Here is a 12,535-nt window from a genome sequence, read left to right as displayed (position 1 = left end):
AATTTAAAATAGTGGTATTTTTTACATAATATCAAAAAGTTTATTTTTATAAATATAAAAATTAAAATTTAGAGGTTAAATATGTAAATACAAAAGAATTAGATGCTATGTAGTATTTAAGAGTTTGATACGTCATTACATAAGAAATGGTGGCATGCATGTAACTGCCAGCATAAACTTTATGAAAAGAAAAAACCCGCCCACACATGGGTTCTGGTCTCATACATGTGGATAGCATTTTTTCATTACTGTTTAAATGCATAAATGAAGCTCAAATGTTACTCGTGACTGTGAAACCAGCCTTTAGGAGAATATTTTCTCTCCCTTTCAAGCTTACGAGCCCGACTCAAACTAAGTTCGAGCCGACTTCCGAGCTTATGAGCCGAACTCTAAACTGATTCAAGCTCATTTTGAGCCAAATGCAAATATTTCGGGCACAAGCTTATTTCGAGCCAAAGAAAATAGAAACGGGCAAAATATGGACAAACATTGGGCACGCCCAAATTCCACTACTGCCTTCTAAACAGTTCTACATTCAAAATAACTCATTTTTTACATTATTATATTAATCTGGGAGATATAAAAAGTAAAGGAAGATTTACCATATTCCTCTATCTTAACATATCTGACAACTAAATTTTAATTTTGCATTTATACCACTACTTAATTTTGGCAATTTTTATGTGATATGAAAGATATGAGTGATAAGATGTAAGAAAAAAAATTTGAAAAAAAAGTTTGCACATTGAAAGATGATATTTAAACATAAAGATAATAATAAAGCTGCTAAACAAGAGACAAGTATCTTTAAATCGTCAAAACAATCATCCAGATAGAAAATCTGGGGTGGGTTAGATTACTGCAAATCACAGAATTGTTATCTGCACGATATCTGTCAATTGGGTTATCTCATGAAGAGCAACCTCTCGCACAACCTACCCCTGCAAGCACGAATACAGAGAGACCATGGTGCTCGCCTTGTATCATTTAAGGAAAGCAGCACCAATAAACAACAAATCTCTAATGGCATTCCTAACCATCATAAAATCATAGCAGAGACAAATACAAACTAATCTGTACAAACCTAAAGAGCATCAAGTAGAATTGACGAAATCATTATCTACATCTGGATCTAACCTCAGTAGCATATGGTTCAGTGGCGGCACCAGTCACTGCAGAATGCTGAGCTTTGCTCCATAGGCTATTACACCTTAGGCAAGCCATGAAATCTTTCAAATATTTACAGAAAGATATTTCTGCCATTACGCTACGGTCCGGTTAATAAAATCCAACGGTAGCACTTTCAGGAATCACACTTCATCACCAGATATCCTATTTGACCAGAGAATATCAATTTCAAGTGTTCTTGACAAATCTTTGTTGTTGTCATGGCTTAGACTGAAGAGCCCACTATACAGTCCCTCTGTTACTACTTTGTCAATCTGGATGGTTACTCTTCCAAGAGTAGTCTGTAATTAAACAAGTAAAATGAGTCCCAACAAATAGAAAAAAAGGATTACAATCTTTTTTCTTCTTTTATTTGTACCTTTCCAAAAGTATTTTTGCTTTTACATAGAATGTAAAGCTTTTGTCCTTTTGGGGGGACATCAAAAGCCCAAGTAAAGCCTTCCTTCCATTCCGGGCATGTATTATGGCTTACCACCTGACATAAGGGAATAAACAGGGAAATAAAAGCAGTTATGAGAATGATAGGAATTAAAACTTTTCCAAATTATGCCATACCTTAGTTTGCCTTGGAGGGCCATTTCCGATCTTTAAGCGACAAAATGCATTCGTACTTCCCATCGTCTGCTTCAAGTTGTTCCCTCGCTTAATAGTCACTGTCAAGCATCCAGGCAAGCAGTGGAGTAAACTGTCCGCTCTTTCATGAAAGCTGGGAGGGCAAGTCTTCATGAGCAATTGCAGTATGGGTATTGCTTCGGCAGCAATTAGAGCCTGTGCTTTTGCAATATCTTCATTCATCTCAGACCATGAATCTTTTAACAAGCAAAGTGTGTCGAGCACTGAATCCTGAGCGGGCTCACTTCCAGTCTTCAATGCACCTACCAATTGGGGAATGCACAGAGCTGCTTCAGATGTTCTTAGCTTTTTGAAGTTTGAGAATATCACATATATAGTTCTTAGAACTTCTTCATTTGTAGTAGCATTGGACCACAACTCGTTCTCCAATGCAGCTGCATAAAGAGCAATGCAAATAGAAAGTCAGGACTGTAAATTGTTGGAACTAGTGGATGGTTGAATTTTTAAAAAAAGAATGAACAGAAAAATGATACTACTGTTTCCAATAACTAGTCCAATTTATGGAGCATTCTTCAATATTCATTACAAATTAAGAACCATATGTTAGAGTCAGCATTAGCCCAATTATATTGGCAAAATTATCAACCTAGTTTGTTTCAATTTTATGAGACAGACAACTTATGGTCGTATAAATATCTTCAGATCAAAGCACATTTTAGAAATGGTCGAATTGTATATTGTACCCCCTTAGGGTAAATCTGCCCGGTATCAGTGACAAAGGGTACAAAGTCTTTAGACTGGATTCAGCCCTACATCACCCAACAGAACTCATAATGGACTCTCACCGAGTTTGATGGAGGCATCTTGCTAGTTCGGTCTAAAATATGGGCTTGCCTAGCAGGCAATTAGGCTTCTGCCCGTCAGCAACAACGCGGATACACACACTGATCCAAAGGAAGCATCAACTAAAGCTCTAAGCCAACATCATCCTCACCCAAACCAATTTTCATAAAGCGACTAGGGCAAGCAGACTGACCATAATCATAGATGCATCCTAATCTAATGAGAGATTCTATGGCTTCTTCAGTAAATCTGACACCTAGTCTTAGTTTGCATCAAGACAACTAGCGTCTAATTTTTTGTTATTTTCACAGGTGTTGGTTATTATGCAGTTTTTTTTGTTCTTTCACACGTGTTGGTTATTAGTTTTTCCTTTAGTGCTCAAGACGCTGGATCCTGAACAAAAACTAATGGATCTCAAGGATAATGAACGGTTCGATCTTTTATACTCCTTTCTATCATTTGTTATATCTTTGTGGTATTTGGAGCCCTCGTATTAGAGGACTTACTCTATCAATTTTTTTTTTACTAGCCTAACTCATTTCAAATCGAAAAGATTTGAGCATCATTCACAAACAAATCGAGAGCTAACATCCTTTGAGGTGCGGTGAGCTTAGACATATGGCCTAAAATCATAAGAACATTCAGAAATCTATTGAAGAGCATAATAAAGACCCATCCCAAGAGAACCATCTAGTAGAAGATTCAATAAGAAAGAATAATCAAAACCTTGTAATGAATTAGCAGATTACATAAATGAAAACTATATTGAAAAAAGATTGGCAGAACAGTGAGGGAGAATGATTCAGGGTGTCATCGAATAGCTTCTAAGGATGACTCCATAGGTGGCATTGCCAGTAAAATCAACAAACTCAATGACCAGGAGATGTTCAAAGGGAAGAACCTTGCAATTACTATATGGGAGTTATTACCCAGAGACCGAGGAAGGAGAGTCATTCCCTGAGCTCAAGTGAATTGAGGGACGGGTCCATAGAAGAATGCAATAGACAAATGCTTTTTAACAAAAAAAAAATGTTGAAATCAAGCCTCTTAGATTCAAAATTCTCAATCTTAAATCGTACCAAGATCGACTAACCTAACCAACCATGTAGCATATTTCGAGTTAGCTACCTCCCTCGCTGAAATAAACAGCGCACTAAAGTGCCGAATTTTCTGACATTTAAAAGTTAGTGCTTAGGTGATTTTCCTGCCAACCTTTGGGAATGATTATGTTTGCAGATTTCGGAAGAATATTCATCACTCAAACTAGCATTACTCAATAGCCACATAAGGGCTCATTAGCATTTCTAAGGATGCACTAGAAGACTATCAAGTCCATAAGTAACCAGGTTCCAAAAGAAGGTGTTGGAGATTAAAGACCTAGAACCAATGGTGGCTCAAGCCTCCTTAACGCAAAGCCTCCACAAAGTGCTTCTCACTACACACTCAGTCTGCGAAGGTTGAGCAACTCGGCCAAATTGTTGGATCCGGCTAATGCACATGTTAACGCAAAGGAAAACAATAGCAAAATGAGAACCCCAACAGGTCACACAAACGACATAATCTAGCAAAGTGGCAGAAGCTGATCCCGGAAGAGAATTTATGCCCCAAATATCCCAAATTAGAGGCACATGTCTATCAACCTATCTACCAGCCTCACCAACCGTCACGATCTAGAAACCTTTAAATTAGGATGTTAGAAATCTCAACGCAGGTAGAAATTACTCTAAGCAAATTTTATTAGAAAAGTGTAATATATTGTGATACTGGTGCCTGAGATAAATGAAAAGGGATGTTCGACGATTTTATAAATTTGAGTTTAACCCAATGAGGATAGCTATACATTATTACAAATAGAAGCCCTAGTCAATTATGCAGTCAGCAATTCTATTATGAGCTTTTTGGATGCTTACTCAAACAATAATCAAACCAGATGCATCTCCTAGATGTTGAAAAAAAAGGGCTTTTACCATAAGTGTTGATTGCACTACCTTAATATCATATCATTGAGTCTAAAGAATGTCAGAGTGACTTATTAGAGAGCCATGGATCTCATATTTACATAACAAAATGGGAGGAACATACGAGTTTTAATTAGACAACTTAATATTTAAAGTAGAGGTCCAAAACGGCATATTGATGATTTTATTGAAACATTCATTACCCTTAAGAAATTCAACATAAGCCCCACTAAAGTGCACCTATAAGTCGAATTTGGTATGGTTTGAGATTTTCATTAGCTCCTAATGGAATAAAAGTAAAATTAACTAAGGCAGAAGCCATTATGAAGATGCTAGCTCTAATAAACACCAAGGAATTGAATTAATGGACAATTAGTTGGACTAGGTTTATATCAAAGTCAAGTTAAAGATGTTCACCATACTTTAGAATCTTATAGAGTGCCAAAAATAAAAAGGCCTTCCAAGATATGAAATCACTACTAACCTTGCCGCCGATGCTACAAGCCCGCAACCAGGCAAAAATTTACTATTATACTCGGGAGTTAGAGAAGAGATAGTAAATTCAATAATTCAAAAAAAGGGGAAGAAGCAATGGCCCATCTATTATGTAAGAAAGGCAATTTGCAAGGCTAAACTAAATTACCATATCATAGGAAAAGAAGTCATCACACTTATCATTATAGCCAAATTAACTCATCCTTATTTCTTAGTCAATTCTACCTGGGTCGTAACAAATCAACCCTTGAAGTAGGTAATTAAGAGTGAAACCGAAACAATTAGGAGCGAACTTAAGGTTCGGCACTAGGTTAGTGCCCAGGCCAAAACAAGATGCCCAAAATAGAACACTCAGTGCCTAGGCACCTAATCCAGATGCAAGTGTGAAATCTAGCAATTTAGATAGAGAGCTCGGTGCCCAATACACTAGAACCAGACTCCTTGTCATTAGAATTAGACAAGAAAAATCAAAAGCTCGACGCCTAAGTACTGCCCAAATGGAAAATTGTGTCAAGGAGATAGAGTGGTGCACACTAGGAATTTGACTTAATTTTAAAATAAAAACTTAACCTATAGAGAAGATTCATAGTAGCCCTATATAAAAAAGATATTTGGCATACATCATTCCAAAATGAATGCACTTTTTGAAGCAGCAAATATATGGATTCTTTTTATGTAAGACTGAAGGTGTCTGGAGACAATAGGTCGGCGACTTGTCATCTGCATTGTGGGTTCTTAGAAAAACTTCATCAAAGGCTATGAGACAAACACCGTTCTTTCTATCACACAAGATAAAGGCACTCTTATCAATCAAACACAACCAAAAGATCTCAACCACTATATGTATAACAAGTGAGAATTTGGAGAATGTCAAAGATACAATGAGCGGATGAAAGATGTGCTCAAAGCTCCTCAAATAAGTAAGAATACAATCAACTTACAACGATGCCCATGTTAAGGTGAAAAGTTTCAGAGTATATGACCTAGTCCTAAAGAAAGCTGATGCAGCACCTCAACAAACTCTGTAACAGGCAAATCGTTGGATGGACCTCATATGATTAATGAATAAGACAAACCAAGAAGGGGCGAACCTATCTCTCAACCTCTCTGTATTTATTCTCGCCCCTGCGAGTGTTTAGCGCTATGATTGTAGAAGGGGCTCGCTTCCTAAGACTAGACCGTTAATCAGATCCCTAGCCTCATCGGGCTCCACATCTAGCCCTATACCTTTACGAGCCTCCTGCTCCTCTTAAGTATTTGTCCCGTTGCTCTTCCATAGAGGGAGAGGGGCTCACCTCTGAAGGCTGACTACCTCACTCTCGACACTCTCCCTCATCTAAGAAATTGCCCTTATCAATATCTCCTCTCGTAGGAATGTTAAAACCTCAAGGTTGTTTAGAATCAAGAATACGCCTATGATCAACTGCAATAACACATGAAAAATATATATAAATCTAAATAATATGATATTAAGTAATCAAGTCAACTTTTCAAAAAAAACTATGCATCAAGTATTGCTTCACATTGGAGGGCTACTAACTGTCAAGCAATGAAGCGGATGCACACTACCATCCAAAAGAAGCATCAATTCGTGTTCCTGGACGACCTCATCCTCGCCCAAACCGATCTTCATAAGCTGACCAGGCCAAACAGGCTTGTATAGTCGTAAATGCATCCTAATCTAACAAGTGATTCTGTAACTTTGACAGAAACTTGGACACTCGGTCCATATTTACATCAAAGAAACTAGCCCTAGTATTTTTTTTTTTTTTGTATTTTTCACCTATGTTTTGCCTACTATGTAGATATTCCTATAGCACTCGAGACCCCAAATACTAACCCATAAATAGTGGATCACGTGGAAAGTCAAGGTTTCAGTCTTTTATACTCCTTTCCCTCATTTGCCATGTCCTTGCAAGAGCTAGAGCCTTGTATTAGTGAATTTATTCAAATTTATTCATTTCGTCATTTTTTTTAATGTCTTTCTCATTTTCTATCAATTGGTAAGATCTAATCATCACCCCTAGACAGATCAAAATACAACATATATCATTATCCTTGTCATCATTAAACTTAAGATCAATTATTAGCAGTCAGCTTTCTGAAGCCTCATTCTTTATTAAGTCATGTAGAATGCCACGAGGTGTCAACTATTGTTTTCCTTTTGCGCAGCTCATGTGCCAACTTTTCTACTTCACCTTTCTACTCGCATAGTTACTTTAACTGACATCTCTACAAGTGAACTACAAACTATTGTACAAATAATTCACCTGTTAAAGACCTGATGAGCTCATTTGACACATATTCTTGAAGTGTGTGATTTGAAAATAAATATTTAATCAGCAAGGCAGCCTGCGCACAGACTTCAGCATTTTGTGACAGTAGTAGTTCCTGAAGTGCCAAAATTCCACCAGCCTCCGCAACTGCACGCCTATTTGTCCTGCTATGCATAACTAAGTTTTGCAATGCACATAATGCCACCATTTTCATCTCCTCAGTCGGTTGGTCTTCAAGCAGGCTTATTAGAGCACGGCATGCAGATACAGCATCACTGGTTCTTGCAAGTCCATCATGCTGAAAAAGATCACCAAGCGCAAGGGTTGCTAAAAATTTTGCTGGTTGAGACCTGGTTTGTGGATCTAACAGATATTGAGATAGAGGAGCTATTGCATATTTGGAAGTTTTCTTTTCTCGCACTCTTGGATTATTGAATAAGGCTTCAATTAATCTTGCAGAAGCTTCTTCACACTGATGACATCTTAGCAGCTCTAAGAGAGCATCTACAGCACCTGCCTCAGCCATCATTGCACTAGATGAAGGATCACGCTTCTCCTGAACAATAAGAGCACCCAGAGCTATTGCTACTGTGCTCTCCACTGTGGAGTGAAGCAATTTCACAAGCACTACTGGTGGGACTTTGAAATGATATTCTGGATTTGATTTAAGAATATTTGACAGCACCAATGCTGCAGATTCCCACAGTGCCTGAGTTGGCAGAGGATCATCCTGAACAATTACCTTGGAAAGCTCAAACATGCCCCCTGCATCGGCAACAGCCTTAGGCCAACTCAAGGAGATACTCTCAAGTGATTTTATTGCTGTTTGCTGCAGACTCAATATTCCAATGCCAGCAAGCTGAACAAGAGGAATAACTGCATTTTTGGTAGTAATGTCTTGCTGGAAATGTTCCTGCTCCAAAAGATGAGACAATAACTCAGTGCCAAGCTGTTGAATGGCTTGGGATGGGGACTCTAGGAATGATATCAAAGGCTCAATAACTTGGCTCGGAGTTGATTTCAGGATAGCTAGGCTCTGTGGTTTCTCCAATATATTCACAAGAGATTGCAAGGTGCTATGCTGTCCCCATAAAGTAATGTCCGTACGATGCAAAACTGAAAAGAGGGGCTCTACCATTCTTGCAGCATCGGCACTTTTAGCAATGCCACTATTGTTGGTTAAAATCCGGAGCAGCTCAGAAATCAAAGAGCATAAAGAACCTGGCGCATCAAGGAGGATTTTAAGTGCATTATCAACAATTCCAGCATTCACCATTTCAAGTTTGCAGTGAGGCCGATCCTTTCCTAACTTTATCAAAGCATTGATAGTGATCTCAGAAAGTTTATGGTTTGACCCTGAAACAAATTGAACCAAGAGTGATACAACATTACTTTCGGCTGCAATGTCTGCTAGTTGTTCATCATCCAGCAGCCTTTCGAAAGCACGCACACCAGACTCCATTGCTTCATCATTGCTTGAACTCATTAGTGACATCAAGGGTTGTAAACATTGTGAAGCAATTAACATATCACTAACGGTTGAGCTTCCAAATATAACATAGCAAAGTTGTGCAGCATTTGTCTTCAGTTTCAAAGATGAACTGGATGCTAAAATCTTATAGAGACTTTCAAGTGGAGATTCTTCAACATCGGTCAAAGCTGAAGCATTCGCAATGTTTCCAGCAGTGAGTTTGATCAGTGCAACAAGGGCTGCCTCCTGATCCATCTCAGATCCTGCATTAAGCATGTCTACCAATGGTTGAATAGCTTGCCGGACCATTTCAGTATCTCTGACATCCTCTGATCCAAAAAGCACATGCAAAGCTCTTGCAGCACTAAATCTAGCCCTTCTAGACCCTAACCGTAAAACAGCTATAAGCTGACTCAACGAGCCAAGAGAAACATCATGTTGAAGTATGTCCGGATTGCTGTATAAGATACCAAGAAGATCAACTATAAAAATTTCAGTGGAGTCCTGTGGGCTTAAAGACAAATACTTGGTCAATGCTTCCAGAGCCCCAGCTTCAGCTATAAACAATTTGTTTGCATCATTTGCTTCTGCTAATTGGGTCAAAAGATTGATAGCAATTGGAGCTGCCCTTGGCCTATCAGGCAGTGGTCTAAGAAGGTCCACCAACAGAGGTATTGACTTACGAGCAATGCCACCAGTCCTAATATCTTCTATCTCAAACAAATGCTGCAGTGCAATGTTGTCAGGGTTTCTCACAAGATTAAACTCTTCAGACAAAGCAACAAGGTGCGGCATTTCTGATTCTACATGACCAACTAAGCTGAGCAATCCCCCAACAGAACCTGCATTTGCAATAGCAAGATGTATGGCTTTTCTGCTAGTAGAAACAAGACTAGCAATTGCTTGAGCAGCAAAATATTTTTCATTAATTTCATCCGACATCAACAAGAAAGATAGTGAAGGTATTATTCTATTGATTGTTGGTGACTGAATAACCTTTTCCTCCTGAAATGAAATAGCTAAAAGCAGGGCACCAATCCATACACCCTCTGTATCATCAAATTCACCCTGTATACAGAAGTATTATAAGACAGGGAAATAGACCAAATAAAGCACAAAATATCAACTAACATAAAGAGCCATTTTAATATAACAGGAAAGAGGTGGTAAACAGAAAAGCTTAAAAAAAATAAGATAAAATAATTAACTTCTCACTCGCATTCTTAAACAATTTCGCAAGTATAATAGTAACAAGGTATGACTTGGAGCCCAGTGTTGAATGGATTGCCATAGCATGCAAAACATATTAACGACTCCACAAGAGAACTGAATTAGAAACTCATGAAGTGATGCAATAGTAATGCCAATAGCTAAGTCTCAAGCGGGCACACTTAACAGGAAAATTAAGGACAGATGGTTGCCTCACTTTTTTCTCCTGTCTTGAAATCCTACAGCAACAGCCCCTCCCTATCTCTTTTACGCCATTTAATCTGCCTCCAATAACGGTTTAGAGTCTTAGGACGCCATTTTCACCTCTTCATATCCCTGCTGGTACGGATCAATGAGCCATTTTTTTACTTCTCTCTTGCTTTGTTTTATGCTTTAACATTAGATATTGTTTGGTTCAAAGGAACTAAAATAGAGTAAAAGAAAATGAGAAATAAATTAAACCGAAATTGCTTTTCACAAACTTGTTTGGTTGAGGAGAAACTGAGTACAAAATTAGTTTTTATTTTATTTGGTCAATGACGGACATATCAAGATCTTATTTTTAGTTGACGAGCCATGTGGTTGAACATCAATGAGCCCGTAAGATTTTCTTCAAAATTTTTAGTAGGATTGGATAGAGATTTGTTAGTGGCAAGAGACGTTTGTTAAAAATTCTTATTTAAATCCAATCAACTATGAATTAAATTGGAACCAAATAACAAATAAAAATTACGGAGTAGAAGTTATTTTATATTCCTACCAAATTTATTCAACGCATTAAAGTTTTAAAGTTCAGTTCACTTTTTGAAGGGAAATGTTTTACTCTCAACATTTGAATTTTGTCAACAGATATGACATTGCCATCACCCAAACAACACATCCAACATAGGGCGCGTTTGGGGCCTTTAATTTGAGTGTTCCGCTGGTTAGGGGCCTCAACAAGTCGAACGCTAAAACGGAAGCGGGAGATGGCGTTCTATGGTTGGAGCTCCGTTGCGAGGTGCCTTTGACATCCCTGGCCCTTCGAATTTCCAGTAATCCCAATCCCTATCCTCGCATATACCCCCTGGCCTCCGCCCCCCTTTGTTACTCGTATCGTTAGAGCTGAAACCTGGTTTTGCTCCCCCTCCCTCTGCTCGGGGCAGACGACTTGCTGCAACATTACAGTGAAGTTTTCTTCTCTATGGATTTTTTTTTTTTTTTTTTTTTTGTTCATTAGCTTCCTCCTTGTGTTTCTTGTTTCTTATGTGAAATTTTTTATATTCTTAATCTACATATGTACACATTGATGTTTGATGGTTGATTAGCTTGCTTTTTCCTATGCATATGCGCAGATAAACATTTTGTGGGGAGATTTATGAGCACTAATTTGTTTTTTTTTCCCCTGGTATTGCAAATGCTTTGATGCAAAGTTGAAGTTTGCAAGATAAATTAATTGGCAACATCTATAATAATCCTCATCAAACAGTAGAAGCTATGGAATAGAAAACATATGAGATTTGTTCATTTGTTTTTTAAAGGTTTATTATTTTAAATATCCTAACTTTGGAGTAACATTTTAGGGTAAAGATTATCGAGCACTCCCTTTTTTTAGTTTTCTTCTACTGATAATTTTATAAATAAAATTGCATATGCTTTGCTGCATATTTGAAATTTGCATGATAGATAAGTTAGCAATATTTTTACATGTCTGAACAATCAGTAGATGCAATTGGATGAAATATATATGAATGATGCTTATCAGTTTATTACAATTTTTTTTGTTTATTTTCTTTAGATAGATATATGAGCACTGGTTATCGGTATGTTTAACATATTTTATTGGTCGAATTTTTTGCACTTGCCTCCTCCTCAATGTGTAGTAATATTTTGGGGGGAGAATTGAGAGTGGTAAGTCTTTGTGATTGCTGGAGTTTTGTGAGTCATGTAAGAGTTTATTGAAGTCAAGGAAGTCAGAGAACTTCAGAGGATTGCTTGGGGAAGAGTTTGAGATAGGTATTTATACTTTTGTTTAAGTTTTGTGTTGTGAACTTGAGTTTTAATATAAATCATGTTTTGTTTTGTTATCTCATAAATTATGAGTAGTTTTTCTTTTCTTTCTCCTTGCAACAAGTAATCATTTGGAGGAATTGATTTGTTTAGAACATCTTTTATTCCTAAAATAGTTATGGTATTTTCACCGGTTCTTCATTTACTTTGCAAACTGGCCAATTGTAATGTTAAAGCCCGTTACGAAGCATAATGACCCGGGAGGACTATGATTTCACCCAACTAGTGAGTATCACACTAACCTTACAATAAGTGCGACCAAAATCTAAGGAGAGTGCAAATAGATAGGAAGACATGTTTTGATGGGCATAAAATTGGTGTTTCTAAGGTGACAGGCTAGTTTCTTTACCAATTTGGTCTAGAGTTGGAACATGAGTCCCTGGTAGGTCCTATAGAGAGGACATACTGTGTAATCTAAGAGTGAGACTAGAATCTACTCAGCACTACCATACAATCAGAAACTTACTTTAGAT

At 37.6% G+C, this 12,535-nt stretch overlaps 1 protein-coding gene across 1 annotated transcript in view; it reads right to left on the bottom strand.

Annotated features, from left to right (window-relative positions):
• Positions 1–758: 758 nt before the first annotated feature.
• The window catches only part of LOC110037951 (protein CELLULOSE SYNTHASE INTERACTIVE 3), a 38,238-nt gene continuing 26,461 nt past the window's right edge, over positions 759–12,535 (bottom strand). The window contains exons 4-7 of the mRNA XM_020742699.1: positions 7,328–9,872; positions 1,744–2,195; positions 1,547–1,663; positions 759–1,469 (exon numbers count right to left, since the gene is read on the bottom strand). Of these exons, the coding sequence (XP_020598358.1) occupies positions 1,311–1,469; positions 1,547–1,663; positions 1,744–2,195; positions 7,328–9,872 (3,273 nt within the window). The 3' untranslated portion in view covers positions 759–1,310. The remainder of the gene's footprint in view (positions 1,470–1,546; positions 1,664–1,743; positions 2,196–7,327; positions 9,873–12,535) is intronic.

Source organism: Phalaenopsis equestris, unplaced genomic scaffold (genome assembly GCF_001263595.1).
Source record: "Phalaenopsis equestris unplaced genomic scaffold, ASM126359v1 Scaffold227807, whole genome shotgun sequence".
Lineage (NCBI taxonomy): Eukaryota > Viridiplantae > Streptophyta > Magnoliopsida > Asparagales > Orchidaceae > Phalaenopsis > Phalaenopsis equestris.
Note: the sequence above shows the minus strand (reverse complement) of the source record. Positions and strands in the feature narration are given on the sequence as shown.